General features: G+C 54.0%; 1 protein-coding gene across 1 annotated transcript in view; it reads left to right on the forward strand.

Moving 5' to 3' along the window:
• The window catches only part of col5a1 (procollagen, type V, alpha 1), a 160,251-nt gene that overhangs the window by 96,256 nt on the left and 48,796 nt on the right, over positions 1–15,199 (forward strand). The window contains exons 29-34 of the mRNA XM_078226156.1: positions 2,527–2,580; positions 5,104–5,211; positions 7,224–7,313; positions 9,331–9,384; positions 11,141–11,248; positions 12,504–12,611. Coding sequence (XP_078082282.1) covers positions 2,527–2,580; positions 5,104–5,211; positions 7,224–7,313; positions 9,331–9,384; positions 11,141–11,248; positions 12,504–12,611 — 522 coding nt within the window. The remainder of the gene's footprint in view (positions 1–2,526; positions 2,581–5,103; positions 5,212–7,223; positions 7,314–9,330; positions 9,385–11,140; positions 11,249–12,503; positions 12,612–15,199) is intronic.

Consider the following 15,199-nt stretch of genomic DNA (forward strand, 5'->3'; position numbering starts at 1 on the left):
CCCCAACTCCACCCCAATTCCACCCCATCTCCACCCCAACTACACCCCAACTACACCCCAACTACACCCCAACTCCACCCCAACTCCACCCCAACTCCACCCCAACTCCACCCCAACTCCACCCCAACTACACCCCAACTCCACCCCAATTCCACCCCAACTCCACCCCAACTCCACCCCAACTACACCCCAACTCCACCCCAACTACACCCCAACTACACCCCAACTCCACCCCAATTCCACCCCAACTACACCCCAACTCCACCCCAATTCCACCCCAACTCCACCCCAACTACACCCCAACTCCACCCCAACTCCACCCCAATTCCACCCCAACTACACCCCAACTCCACCCCAACTACACCCCAACTCCACCCCAATTCCACCCCAACTACACCCCAACTCCACCCCAATTCCACCCCAACTACACCCCAACTACACCCCAACTACACCCCAACTCCACCCAACTACACCCCAACTCCACCCCAACTACACCCCAACTACACCCCAACTACACCCCAACTCCACCCCAATTCCACCCCAACTCCACCCCAACTACACCCCAACTCCACCCCAATTCCACCCCAACTACACCCCAACTCCACCCCAACTACACCCCAACTACACCCCAACTCCACCCCAACTACACCCCAACTACACCCCAACTACACCCCAACTCCACCCCAACTACACCCCAACTCCACCCCAACTACACCCCAACTCCACCCCAACTACACCCCAACTCCACCCCAACTACACCCCAACTCCACCCCAACTCCACCCCAATTCCACCCCAACTACACCCCAACTACACCCCAACTACACCCCAACTCCACCCCAACTCCACCCCAACTCCACCCCAACTACACCCCAACTCCACCCCAACTCCACCCCAACTACACCCCAACTCCACCCCAACTCCACCCCAACTCCACCCCAACTACACCCCAACTCCACCCCAACTCCACCCCAACTACACCCCAACTACACCCCAACTACACCCCAACTCCACCCCAACTCCACCCCAACTCCACCCCAACTACACCCCAACTACACCCCAACTCCACCCCAACTACACCCCAACTACACCCCAACTACACCCCAACTACACCCCAACTCCACCCCAATTCCACCCCAACTACACCCCAACTACACCCCAACTCCACCCCAACTACACCCCAACTCCACCCCAATTCCACCCCAACTACACCCCAACTACACCCCAATTCCACCCCAATTCCACCCCAACTCCACCCCAACTCCACCCCAACTCCACCCCAACTCCACCCCAACTACACCCCAACTCCACCCCAACTACACCCCAACTCCACCCCAACTACACCCCAATTCCACCCCAACTACACCCCAATTCCACCCCAACTACACCCCAACTCCACCCCAACTACACCCCAACTACACCCCAACTACACCCCAACTACACCCCAACTACACCCCAATTCCACCCCAATTCCACCCCAACTACACCCCAATTCCACCCCAACTCCACCCCAACTCCACCCCAACTACACCCCAACTACACCCCAACTACACCCCAACTACACCCCAACTCCACCCCAACTACACCCCAACTACACCCCAACTACACCCCAACTACACCCCAATTCCACCCCAACTACACCCCAACTCCACCCCAACTACACCCCAACTCCACCCCAACTACACCCCAACTACACCCCAACTACACCCCAACTACACCCCAACTCCACCCCAACTCCACCCCAACTACACCCCAACTCCACCCCAACTCCACCCCAACTACACCCCAACTACACCCCAACTACACCCCAACTACACCCCAACTACACCCCAACTCCACCCCAATTCCACCCCAATTCCATCCCAGGGTGACTGCATTTACCTGGGATGGTTTGTGGAGCTGTGAAACAGGCTTCACTATGTTCTGATTGAAGACTCGATGAATGTTAGAAAGAAGCTGCGTCACTGGAGCCTTGGTACTGAACATTGTGTGGAATGTGGTAAATGGGTAGCAGGAGCAGGCCATTCAGCCCATCGGGACTGCTCTGCCATTCAAACTGATCACAGTTGATATCCAAGCTCAGTGCCATTTTCCCACATTCTCCCCTTATCCTTTCACATCTCAAATGTGTAGAAAGCTCTCGATTTCTGTCTCGAACTTGCTGAATGTTTCCGATTCTGCAGCCCAGAGAATTCCAGAGATTCAGCCGCCTCCAGAATTCTCCATCTCATCGCAATGACCCGCCCCTTATCCTGAGTCTGTGGCCCCTGGTTCTAGACACTCGACCAGGGAAAACATCCTTCCTGAATCAGCTTGTATCACCCCGTGCATCACCTCATGCATTACCCTGTGCGTCTCACCCTGTATCAGAGGGTTAGTACTGAGGGAGTGCCACACTGTCATTGCCTCACCCTGTGTCTCCCTCCCAGGCTGAGTGGTTCTGAGTTGACTCTATCTGCTCTCCGGCTGAATCGTTGCTGGTGAGGTTTCACGCCAGATGTTACTGATCTTGCACGTTTTTTCCGCAGGGCTTCCAAGGGAAAACGGGGCCACCGGGTCCTCCTGGAGTGGTCGGTCCACAGGTGAGTACAGAATCGTTCAAAATTCATGTCAGAAACTCACAGGAAGTTTAAAATCACAGAATAGAGTTTGAGTAGCTGGTGCGGAGGATTCGAGTTCATGCTGGGATATCTCCCCGACTCTGGGTCTGTCCTACTGACTGTACGCTCTAGAACACAGTGCATGGACACGGGGACACTGTACACAGACACGGGGGCACTCTGTACACGGAAACATAGAAGATAAGAGCAGGAGGAGGCCATTCGGCCCTTCGAGCCTGCTCCGCCATTCATTAGGGTCATGGCTGATTGTCCAACTCAATAGTCTAATCCTGCTTTCTCCCCATAACCTTTGATCCCATTCATCCCAAGTGCTATATCCAGCCGCCTCTTGAATACATTCAATGTTTTGGCATCAACTACTTCCTGTGGTAATGAATTCCACAGGCTCACCACTCTTTGGGTGAAGAAATGTCTCCTCACCTCCGTCCTAAATGGTCTACCCTGAATCCTCAGACTGTGACCCCTGGTTCTGGACTCCCCCCACCATCGGGAACATCCTCCCTGCATCTACCCTGTCTAGTCCTGTTAGAATTTTATTAGTCTCTGTGAGATCCCCCCTCATTTGTCTGAACTCCAGCGAAAACAATCCTAACCGAGTCAATTTCTCCTCATACATCAGTCCCGCCATCCCCGGAATCAGCCTGGTAAACCTTCGCTGCACTCCCTCGACGGCAAGAACATCCTTCCTCAGAAAAGGAGACCAAAACTGCACACAATATTCTAGGTGTGGCCTCACCAAGGCCCTGTATAATCGTAACAACACATCCCTGCTCCTGTACTCAAAACCTCTCGCAATGAAGGCCAACATACCATTTGCCTTCTTTACCGCCTGCTGCACCTGCATGCTTACCTTCAGCGACTGGTGCACAAGGACACCCAGGTCCCACTGCACACTCCCCTCTCCCAATTTACACCCATTCAGGTAATAATCTGCCGCCTTGTTTTTGCATCCAAAGTGAATAACCTCACATTTATCCAAATTATACTGCATCTGCCATTGATTAGCCCACTCACCCAACCTGTCCAGATCATTCTGAAGGATCTCTGCATCCTCAGCACAGTTCACCCTCCCACCCAACTTCATGGGAGCAACTTCACACCAAACATGTCCAAATTTAAATGGGACATTAGTTTCTGTGAGTTGATGATCTGTGCTTCATTCAAACGCGTTTCCCGTTTCCCGTTTCCAGCTTGTGTTCAGTTTGTTTCTCCTGCTCACATTGCCGTCTGAAACATACAAACAAGGAACAGGAGGAGGCTACTCTGCCCCTCGAGTCTGCCCCACCCTTCAATACGATCATGGCTAACCCGACAGTACCCTCAAATCTACATCCCACCAACTCCCCAATACCCTTCACCTCCTCGTTAACCCCACCCCCGATAACCCTTCACCCCCTCGTTAACCCCACGCCCGATAACCCCACCCCGATAACCCTTCACCCCCTCGTTAACCCCACCCCCGATAACCCGACCCCGATAACCCTTCACCCCCTCGTTAACCCCACCCCCGATAACCCTTCACCCCCTTGTTAACCCCACCCCCGATAACCCCACCCCAATAACCCTTCACCCCCTCGTTAACCCCACCCCCAAAAACCCTTCACCCCCCGATAACCCTTCACCCCCTCGTTAACCCCACCCCCGATAACCCTTCACCTCCTCGTTAACCCCACCCCGATAACCCCACCCCGATAACCCTTCACCCCCTCATTAACCCCACCCACCGTTAACCCTTCACCCTCTTGTTAACCCCACCCCCAAAAACCCTTCACCCCCGATAACCCTTCACCCCCTCGTTAACCCCACCCCCGATAACCCTTCACCCCCTTGTTAACCCCACGCCCTGATAACACTTCACCCCCTCATTAACCCCACGCCCCGATAACCCTTCACCCCCTCATTAACCCCACCCCCGATAACCCTTCACCCCCTCATTAACCCCACGCCCCCGATAACCCTTCACCCCCTCATTAACCCCACCCCTGATAACCCTTCACCCCCTCATTAACCCCACCTACCAATAACCCTCCACCCCTTGTTCCACCTGGAACACTTCCAAACTCTCGGCTTCCGTCACCTGCTCAGGAAGAGAGTTTGAAAGATTCACGACTCTCGAACAGGACAAGTTCCACCTCATCCCCGTTGAAAATGGGCCAGAATGTGGACACAATCCGTGAGCAGGTTTCTATCCAGATAATTTATTGTTAACATCAGACAAGAGGCAAAGCAGCCACCAAATCCCGAATTCAGGAAGGATTCATCCCCATCCTGTGACCAATCAGATCAGGATCAATCTGTCTGCAAATTCTTCAATCAAACTGTCCCAGCTTCATCGAGGGGACGGGGGTTTTTAAAGCCCGGCGCTTCAATCTGTGACAGGGGTTTTGACGGGCAAAGTTGGGAGTTGGGGTTAGCGCGGAGACGGGAGGATGTGGAAGGCTGGTTCTGTGTCTCACTGTGTTTGTGGCTGTTCTACCCTGTCAGGGTCCCACAGGAGAGACTGGCCCCCTCGGGGAACGTGGTCACCCGGGTCCCCCTGGACCCCCTGGAGAACAAGGTCTGCCAGGCTCTGCTGGGAAGGAAGGTTCAAAGGTGAGTGTTTGACCCATGACCCGGAACTCTCTGTGAAGTCTGGAGACGGCACATTTTCTGGCGTGACATCAGTTACTGGAATCGCCACAGGTAATGAGTACAAAATTTAGCAAACTGACCCTCTGACAGTGCGGCACTCCCTCAGCACTGACCCTCTGACAGTGCGGCACTCCCTCAGTACTGACCCTCTGACAGTGCAGCACTCCCTCAGTACTGACCCTCTGACCGTGCAGCACTCCCTCAGCACTGACCCTCTGACAGTGTGACACTCCCTCAGTACTGACCCTCTGACCGTGCAGCACTCCCTCAGCACTGACCCTCTGACAGTGTGACACTCCCTCAGTACTGACCCTCTGACAGTGCAGCACTCCCTCAGTACTGACCCTCTGACAGTGTGACACTCCCTCAGCACTGACCCTCTGACAGTGCGGCACTCCCTCAGCACTGACCCTCTGACAGTGCGGCACTCCCTCAGTCCTGACCCTCTGACAGTGCGGCACTCCTTCAGTACTAACCCTCTGGCAGTGCGGCACTCCCTCAGCACTGACCCTCTGACAGTGTGACACTCCCTCAGCACTGATCCTCTGACAGTGCGTCCCTCCCTCAGCACTGACGCTCTGACAGTGCGGCACTCCCTCAGTACTGACCCTCTGACAGTGCAGCACTCCCTCAGTACTGACCCTCTGACCGTGCAGCACTCCCTCAGCACTGACCCTCTGACAGTGTGACACTCCCTCAGTACTGACCCTCTGACAGTGCAGCACTCCCTCAGTACTGACCCTCTGACAGTGTGACACTCCCTCAGTACTGACCCTCTGACAGTGCAGCACTCCCTCAGCACTGACCCTCTGACAGTGCGGCACTCCCTCAGTACTGACCCTCTGACAGTGCGGCACTCCCTCAGTACTGACCCTCTGACAGTGCAGCACTCCCTCAGTACTGACCCTCTGACAGTGCAGCACTCCCTCAGCACTGACCCTCTGACAGTGCAGCACTCCCTCAGTACTGACCCTCTGACAGTGCGGCACTCCCTCAGTACTGACCCTCTGACAGTGCGGCACTCCCTCAGCACTGACCCTCTGACAGTGCGGCACTCCCTCAGTACTGACCCTCTGACAGTGCGGCACTCCCTCAGTACTGACCCTCTGACAGTGCAGCACTCCCTCAGCACTGACCCTCTGACAGTGCAGCACTCCCTCAGTACTGACCCTCTGACAGTGCGGCACTCCCTCAGTACTGACCCTCTGACAGTGCAGCACTCCCTCAGTACTGACCCTCTGACAGTGTGACACTCCCTCAGCACTGACCCTCTGACAGTGCAGCACTCCCTCAGCACTGACCCTCTCACAGTGCGGACTCCCTCAGTACTGACGCCCTGACAGTGCGGCACTCCCTCAGTACTGACCCTCTGACAGTGCGGCACTCCCTCAGTACTGACCCTCTGACAGTGCAGCACTCCCTCAGTACTGACCCTCTGACAGTGCAGCACTCCCTCAGTACTGACCCTCTGACAGTGCGGCACTCCCTCAGCACTGACCCTCTGACAGTGCGGCACCCCCTCTGTACTGCAGGAGAGTTTCAGTCTAGAATTTGTCTCGAGTCTCTGGAGAAAGGTTTAAAAGTCTCACGACACCAGGTTAAAATCCAACAGGTTTATTTGGTAGCACAAGCTTTCGGAGCGCTACTCCTTCTTCAGGTGAGTGAGGAGTTGTGAACACAATTTCTCACTCACCTGATGAAGGAGCGAGACTCCGAAAGCTCGTGCTACCAAATAAACCTGTTGGACTTTACCCTGGTGTCGTGAGACTTCTTACTGTCCAACGCCGGCATCTCCACAGAAAGGTTTAAACTGTGGAAAATGTTGTGGCCCGGAATCCTGAAAAACGAAGAACGATCAAGGTAATTTTATTAAATCACAATGTCTTGTGGCGACTGGTTTCTGGTGGCCGTTAGTTCCCTGTTGAGTGGATTGTGTCCATATTTACTAACGCTTTCCTCTCTCTCCTCCTCAGGGCGATCCAGGTCCTGCAGGGCCTCCTGGGAAGGATGGCCCCCCTGGTCTGAGAGGGTTCACTGGAGAACGAGGCCTTCCCGGACCCCTGGTGAGTAGAACAGCAGGATCCGCACTCCTGCTCCTCCGAGAATACTCTCACCAACATTTGACTGATCACACACCCTGTGGGAAGGGGTAAAGAGAGATTCGATAGTCAGTCTGTCAAAATGTTAATGACTGGTCAAATTAGCAAACCAAAAATCAGCATCAAGCAACCAGCACCACAGGCAAAAGATACAGAGTAAAGCTCCCTCTACACTGTCCCCATCAAACACTCCCAGGACAGGTACAGCACGGGGTTAGATACAGAGTAAAGCTCCCTCTACACTGTCCCCATCAAACACTCCCAGGACAGGTACAGCACGGGGTTAGATACAGAGTAAAGCTCCCTCTACACTGTCCCCATCAAACACTCCCAGGACAGGTACAGCACGGGGTTAGATACAGAGTAAAGCTCCCTCTACACTGTCCCCATCAAACACTCCCAGGACAGGTACAGCACGGGGTTAGATACAGAGTAAAGCTCCCTCTACACTGTCCCCATCAAACACTCCCAGGACAGGTACAGCACGGGGTTAGATACAGAGTAAAGCTCCCCCTACACTGTCCCCATCAAACACTCCCAGGACAGGTACAGCACGGGGTTAGATACAGAGTAAAGCTCCCTCTACACTGTCCCCATCAAACACTCCCAGGACAGGTACAGCACGGGGTTAGATACAGAGTAAAGCTCCCCCTACACTGTCCCCATCAAACACTCCCAGGACAGGTACAGCACGGGGTTAGATACAGAGTAAAGCTCCCTCTACACTGTCCCCATCAAACACTCCCAGGACAGGTACAGCACGGGGTTAGATACAGAGTAAAGCTCCCCCTACACTGTCCCCATCAAACACTCCCAGGACAGGTACAGCACGGGGTTAGATACAGAGTAAAGCTCCCTCTGCACTGTCCCCATCAAACACTCCCAGGACAGGTACAGCACGGGGTTAGGTACAGAGTAAAGCTCCCTCTACACTGTCCCCATCAAACACTCCCAGGACAGGTACAACACGGGGTTAGATACAGAGTAAAGCTCCCTCGACACTGTCCCCATCAAACACTCCCAGGACAGGTACAGCACGGGGTTAGATACAGAGTAAAGCTCCCTCTACACTGTCCCCATCAAACACACCCAGGACAGGTCCAGCACGGGGTTAGATACAGAGTAAAGCTCCCTCGACACTGTCCCCCATCAAACACTCCCAGGACAGGTCCAGCACGGGGTTAGAAACAGAGTAAAGCTCCCTCTACACTGTCCCCATCAATTGGGAGGGGCTGAGATGGGATGTTGATCCAGAGTGGGGTTTTGGATTAACTGTGCCAACTGGGGAAGAGTGAATGTCTCTGGAGAACTCTCTCTCTCTCTCTCTCTGCTGTCATTGTAAACAGGACATTAACCCCTCTGGGAGATTCCTGGGCACTGAGTGAGGGGGGGGAATTTCCTCTGTCACTTTCCCGGAACAGTCTGGGGATCTGTTTATGTCCCAAGCTGCAGGCATTTCCCTGCGTTGAACTCGTTCGTGTTGCTCGGTACAATTAGCATTCGGTCACATCTTGCCGGGACGCTCCAAGGCCGCAGTGTGGTCGTTCTCGATTTGTGGGAGCAACAGGATGTGAAGCCCCTGTTCCGATGTGGCATCGTTCACAAGCTCCAAGTGAGGCAACACGGATTGAAGGCTCCCATCACCCTCACCCTCACCCTCACCCTCTCCTTCGCCCTCACCCTGTCCCTCACCCTCTGCCTCGCCCTTTCCCTCTCCCTCGCCCTGTTCCTCTCCCTCACCCTCACCCTCTCTCTCAGCCTCACCTTCTGCTTGTGTCACCGTCTGAACTTGCAACACGGAATCCATCTTCTGTGATGTGGGGAGAGTGTGGGATAGTGGAGTTCAGATTGAGGATTAACCATGATCTGACTGAATATTTGAACAGGTTGGGGGGGCTGAATGGCCTCCCCCTGTTCCTGCTGCTTTGGTTGTGGTATTTGGTGGATTTGAGGCTGATTCTTGTTTTTTCTCTGTGGACAGGGCCAGATTGGTTTGAAAGGCAGCGAAGGACCCCCTGGACCCCCGGGGCCATTGGTGAGTGAGAACCGGCCATGAAAACACTCGAGTTAGTGTGTCCAACTCCCATTGGACTGCTTCATCCCGTGACCTCCAACCCCTCCCTAACCTCATGCCCGCAGGTCAAACAGGATCTCATTCGCAGAAACTCCAATCCTTTTACAGCTCATAAAGCAGCCTGTTAAAGCTGGGGAATGTGCGTGTGCTGGAGTTTAATCCTTAATTCCCAGAGGTTGCAGGTTAATCCTGAAAGATTGGCACTTCCCCCAGGTACAGGATCTGGATCAGTTATCAAGTGAAAGGCTTTTCCGATATGCAGTGTTGTCGGTTCCTGATTCCCCGTTCATTCCACAAAACTCACACCTGGAAATCTTTCCAAAAGTAACCCACAAACAACTCATATTTTCATAGAATCATAGAATCCTACAGTGCAGAAGAAGGCCACTCAGCCCATCGAGTCTGCCCCGACCACAATCCCACCCAGGCCCTATCTCCATAACCCCATGCATTTACCCTAGCTAGTCCCTCTGACACTAAGGGAGAATTTCCCATGGTCAATCCGCCTAACCCACACATCTTTGGACTGTGGGAGGAAACCGGAGCATCCGGAGGAAACCCACGCAGACACGGGGAGAACGTGCAGACTCCACACAGACAGTGACCCAAGCTGGGAATCGAATCTGGGTCCCTGGCGCTGCGAGGTAGCAGTGCCAACCACTGTGCCACCGTGCCGCCCATTTTCCATCACATCGTCCACCCCATTGGCAATGTCAGCTCCTCAGAGATTGGGGCAGTGCCAGGATACCACCCAAGCACGTCCCTCTCTGCCTGGGGCTGTACTTATCCGTGTGCCCCCGCGGGGTCTGTTTGCCTGGGGTCTGTTTGCCCAGCTCGCGCTTCCCCTGACCTGTGAAGGTGTGAGAGCGGGGAAAGCCCGTGAATGACATGGTCGTGTATTTAAACGAGGGTCCTGAGTTTCTTGGGCGTGAAGTATGCTCCCGCCAGCAGGCGAATGGGGACCATCACCTCGAGGTTTTGGCCTAGAATCATAGAATCCTACTGTGCAGAAGGAGGCTATTCGGCCCATCGAGTCTGCACCGCCCGCCATACCACCCAGGACCTACCTCCATATATTTATCCTAGCTAGTCCCCCTGACACTAAGGGACAATTTAGCATGGCCAATCCACCTAACCCACACATCTTTGGACTGTGGGAGGAAACCGCAGCACCCGGAGGAAACCCACACAGACAGTGACCCAAGCCGGGAATCGAACCCGGGTCCCTGGAGCTGTGAGGCAGCAGTGCTAACCACTGTGCTACCGTGCCGCCTCTTGCGGGAGTTGGTGCCCAGTGAGTATGAGGTTCCAGCCGATGTTAGTAACTTCCCAGTATCTTGTCCCAGTGGGACACACACCTGCCCAAGGAGGTGTAATTGGAACATTGACCCAGATATCGGTGGGAGCAGCTTTCATGAAGAGGTTCATGTGAAGAGATATAGCAGCTATCTTGCCGAAACGTCCTGCAATGTCCACACTCCCATGGGTTTCCGTGGACAGAACACGGATCCAAAACAGGGCGGGAGCCTCCATGTTCCCGCAGGGGGTACTGCGACTGTGCAGGGAGGTGGCCCGCTATTGGCCGCCAGCCTGATCTTCCAGTCCCGCCGCTGTCAACAGCTGCTAACATCAATGTGTCCCTCCTGTCATCGTTAAATATCGATCTAGGCAACATTTTCACTTTAACCTTTAACCATAATTTGTTTTTTGTTCAAAGGGCTCACCCGGCGATCGTGGGCAGGCTGGGCCAGCCGGTCCAATCGGTCTCCCGGGGCGACCAGGGCCTCAAGGTCCTCCAGGCCCGGCTGGTGAAAAGGGAACCCCTGTAAGTACAGCTTCTCCTGACGGAACCAATCCATCGTCACTGTGTACATTGTCCATTACCTCGCTGTGTGTACACTGGCTTTGTATATGCTGTAGCTTTCTCTGTGTACACGATGCTTTTACATTGTTCCATATCCTCTGTGCAGTCTCTGGAGTGTATTCTGAGCTCTCACCTCAAAACTGAGTTCCTGTCTGAATACCCAGCTGACCGTTGAGGTCGGAGCGACCAGAAGGAGCTGCCTGGGTAACTTATCAAACTGGTTGGAGGGACAGTTCATTGCATTCACTGTGCTCGGAACAGAAAGAGCCAACATAGAAACTGACCACCATTATATCAGTGTTCCAAACTGTAATCAATTGTCAGAACTCAGAAAATCAGACAGAGTGAAGGAGTGTCCTCAATCAATAGAAATGGAATGTACTGGCATTGACTGGGCATTGAACATTGAACCTGGTGCCCAATCGGGACTCTGACCTTCCAGTTTCTGCCAGTTTAACACACGATCCTGCTCCCATGCCCACATGTCTGTCCTTGACCTGCTGCAATGTTCCACTGAAGCTCAACACAAACTGGAGGAACAGCATCTCATCTTCCAGCTGGACACTTTACAGCCTTCCGGTCTCAACATCGAGTTCAACAACTTCAGATGATTCGCTCGACCCCACCTCCACCCCTTTGTTTTCATTCTATTTTGTTTAATTTTTTATTGTTCTCTATTATTTCTTTATTGTCTTTCTTCATTTTTCTTCCCCCACTCTTTCCCCCGACTTTATCCCCATTTTCCTTACCTTTTCTCCCGCTTTGCTTCCCCCTCCCCCTTTTTCTAAATTTGACCTCTCTCCCACCCATTCCCCCCCCCCCCCCCCCCCCCACATCTTCATCTGTCACAGTTTACCCTCTGATTTTAGCATCTCTGCCATTTCACACCTTCTATTCTCTCTATGGGCTGCCATTAGCAGCCTTTCCCCTGGTTTCTGTGGCTATGACTCATCTTTCATTCCCTCACTCTGCAGTATAAATATCTCCCACTTTCGATGCCTTTTATCTTTGACAAAGGGTCATCTGGACTCGAAACGTCAGCTCTTTTCTCTCCTTACAGATGCTGCCAGACCCGCTGAGATTTTCCAGCATTTTCTCTTTTGGTTTCAGATTCCAGCGTCCGCAGTAATTTGCTTTTATTGAACGTGTCGAGTTTGGTTTCCATATTTAGTCGACTCATTCACCAATGTTCCTCCCTTTTTCCTTCCACTTACAGGGTGAGAAGGGACCTCAGGGACCAGCAGGACGGGATGGAATCCAGGGCCCAGTGGGCCTCCCAGGCCCTGCCGGACCATCAGGACCACCCGGTGAAGATGGGGACAAGGTACAAGCGCAGCGAGCAATGCGGGCGAATGAGGCCCTAAAGATGCACACACTGGGTTTCATTTCAGGAGGATGGCAGTGATTAACACAGAAATGATATAAACTTAGATAGAACCATGATTGGAGCTCACATGGAGCACTGAGCGGAGTGCTGGTCTCCACATCGAGGCCGGAGGAGGTACCAAATTGATTTTTGAGGATGATACCCAAGCTGAGAGGTTACAACTATCAGGAAAGACTGAACAGACTGGGGTTCATTTCTCTGAAAAAGAGAAGGCAGAGAAAGTGACCAAATCGAGGATTTTAAAATTATGCTGGGGTTTGATAGGGTCGACGTAGAGAAGATGTTTCCACTTGTGGGTGAGAGACCAGAACTAGGACCATAAACAGTCACTAATAAATCCAGTAAGGAATTCAGGAGAGTGGGGAGAATGTGGGACTCGCTCCCACAGGGAATGGGGAGAATGTGGGACTCGCTCCCACAGGGAGTGGGGAGAATGTGGGACTCGCTCCCACAGGGAGTGGGGAGAATGTGGGACTCGCTCCCACAGGGAATGGGGAGAATGTGGGACTCGCTCCCACAGGGAGTGGGGAGAATGTGGGACTCGCTCCCACAGGGAATGGGGAGAATGTGGGACTCGCTCCCACAGGGAGTGGGGAGAATGTGGGACTCGCTCCCACGGGAGAGTGGGGAGAATGTGGGACTCACTCCCACGGGGAGTGGGGAGAATGTGGGACTCACTCCCACAGGGAGTGGGGAGAATGTGGGACTCGCTCCCACGGGGGAGTGGGGAGAATGTGGGACTCGCTCCCACAGGGAATGGGGAGAATGTGGGACTCACTCCCACAGGGAGTGGGGAGAATGTGGGACTCGCTCCCACGGGAGAGTGGGGAGAATGTGGGACTCGCTCCCACAGGGAGTGGGGAGAATGTGGGACTCACTCCCACGGGGAGTGGGGAGAATGTGGGACTCGCTCCCACAGGGAGTGGGGAGAATGTGGGACTCACTCCCACAGGGAGTGGGGAGAATGTGGGACTCACTCCCACGGGGAGTGGGGAGAATGTGGGACTCGCTCCCACGGGGAGTGGGGAGAATGTGGGACTCACTCCCACAGGGAGTGGGGAGAATGTGGGACTCGGTCCTGTAGGGAGTGGGGTGAATGTGCGACTCACTCCCACAGGGAGTGGGGAGAATGTGGGACTCACTCCCACGGGGAGTGGGGAGAATGTGGGACTCGGTCCTGTAGGGAGTGGGGTGAATGTGCGACTCACTCCCACAGGGAGTGGGGAGAACGTGGAATGTATTCATAGTCCCACCTCAAAGAGTTTATACTTTGGAGCTGTCAATCAAACTGTGAACTGACAGGCACCCCACTGTAGTAATGATAGGTTGTGAATCAGTCATGCAGAACTATTCCTGTAATGAATGCACTCAGACTTATGTCAACATACAAAGTGAAATAGGAAGCATTTTTTAACATTCCAGAAAGTTTATCAAATATTTAAAGTGCTGGAGATTTAAATTCCTTGAAAGTTTGATATCTCTCTTGACAGTTCCAATGGTTTATACACTTCTTTTACGCACATTCATGGCTAATTTTAACAACCCAAAAGGCACATGTCCTCTTCCAAAGGTGTTCTAGGGCCATATCCAATTGGAAACGTTACTCCTTCAAAACAAAATACTATTTTTCAGAGAAATCCAGCGGTTTTGGAGTTTCTTAAACCCAGTTGAAAATGTGCAGGTTGTATTTTGGACATCCCAGTTGCCAAATCTGACCTGACAGAAGCAGATTAACATGCGCAGTGGTCTCCGTGAACAATGGGTGCAATAGTTAGAGTCTATTCCCCCATTGTGAAAATGGCGGAGGCCAGTTTCAGGGTGGGGTTTCCAGATTTGTTCATCTACCGCCAGTCTGGGACCTGGGTGCTGGGTGTCCGGGAGCTGGGTCTCTGGGTATCTGGGTGTCTGAGCGCTGGGTCTCTGGGCGCTGGATGTCTGCGTGATGGGGGATTGGGAGTCTGGGTATCTGGGTGTCGGGGTGTCTGGGCGCTGGGTGTCGGGGTGTCTGGGCGCTGGGTGTCTGGGCGCTGGGTGTCGGGGTGTCTGGGCGCTGGGTATCTGGGTGATGGGGGGTTGGGTGTCTGCGTGATGGGGGATTGGGAGTCTGGGTGTCTGGGCGCTGGGTGTCTGGGCGCTGGGTGTCTGGGCGCTGGGTCTCTGGGCGCTGGGTGTCTGGGCGCTGGGTGTCTGGGCGCTGGGTGTCTGGGCGCTGGGTCTCTGGGCGCTGGGTGTCTGGGCGCTGGGTGTCTGGGCGCTGGGTGTCTGGGCGCTGGGTGTCTGGGCGCTGGGTGTCTGGGCGCTGGGTATCTGGGCGCTGGGTGTCTGGGTGTCTGGGCGCTGGGTATCTGGGTGATGGGGGATTGGGTGTCGGGGTGTCTGGGCGCTGGGTGTCTGGGCGCTGGGTCTCTGGGCGCTGGGTGTCTGGGCGCTGGGTGTCTGGGCGCTGGGTGTCTGGGCGCTGGGTCTCTGGGCGCTGGGTGTCTGGGCGCTGGGTGTCTGGGCGCTGGGTGTCTGGGCGCTGGGTC

This window comes from Mustelus asterias, chromosome 13 (assembly GCF_964213995.1).
Source record: "Mustelus asterias chromosome 13, sMusAst1.hap1.1, whole genome shotgun sequence".
In the NCBI taxonomy this organism is placed as follows: domain Eukaryota; kingdom Metazoa; phylum Chordata; class Chondrichthyes; order Carcharhiniformes; family Triakidae; genus Mustelus; species Mustelus asterias.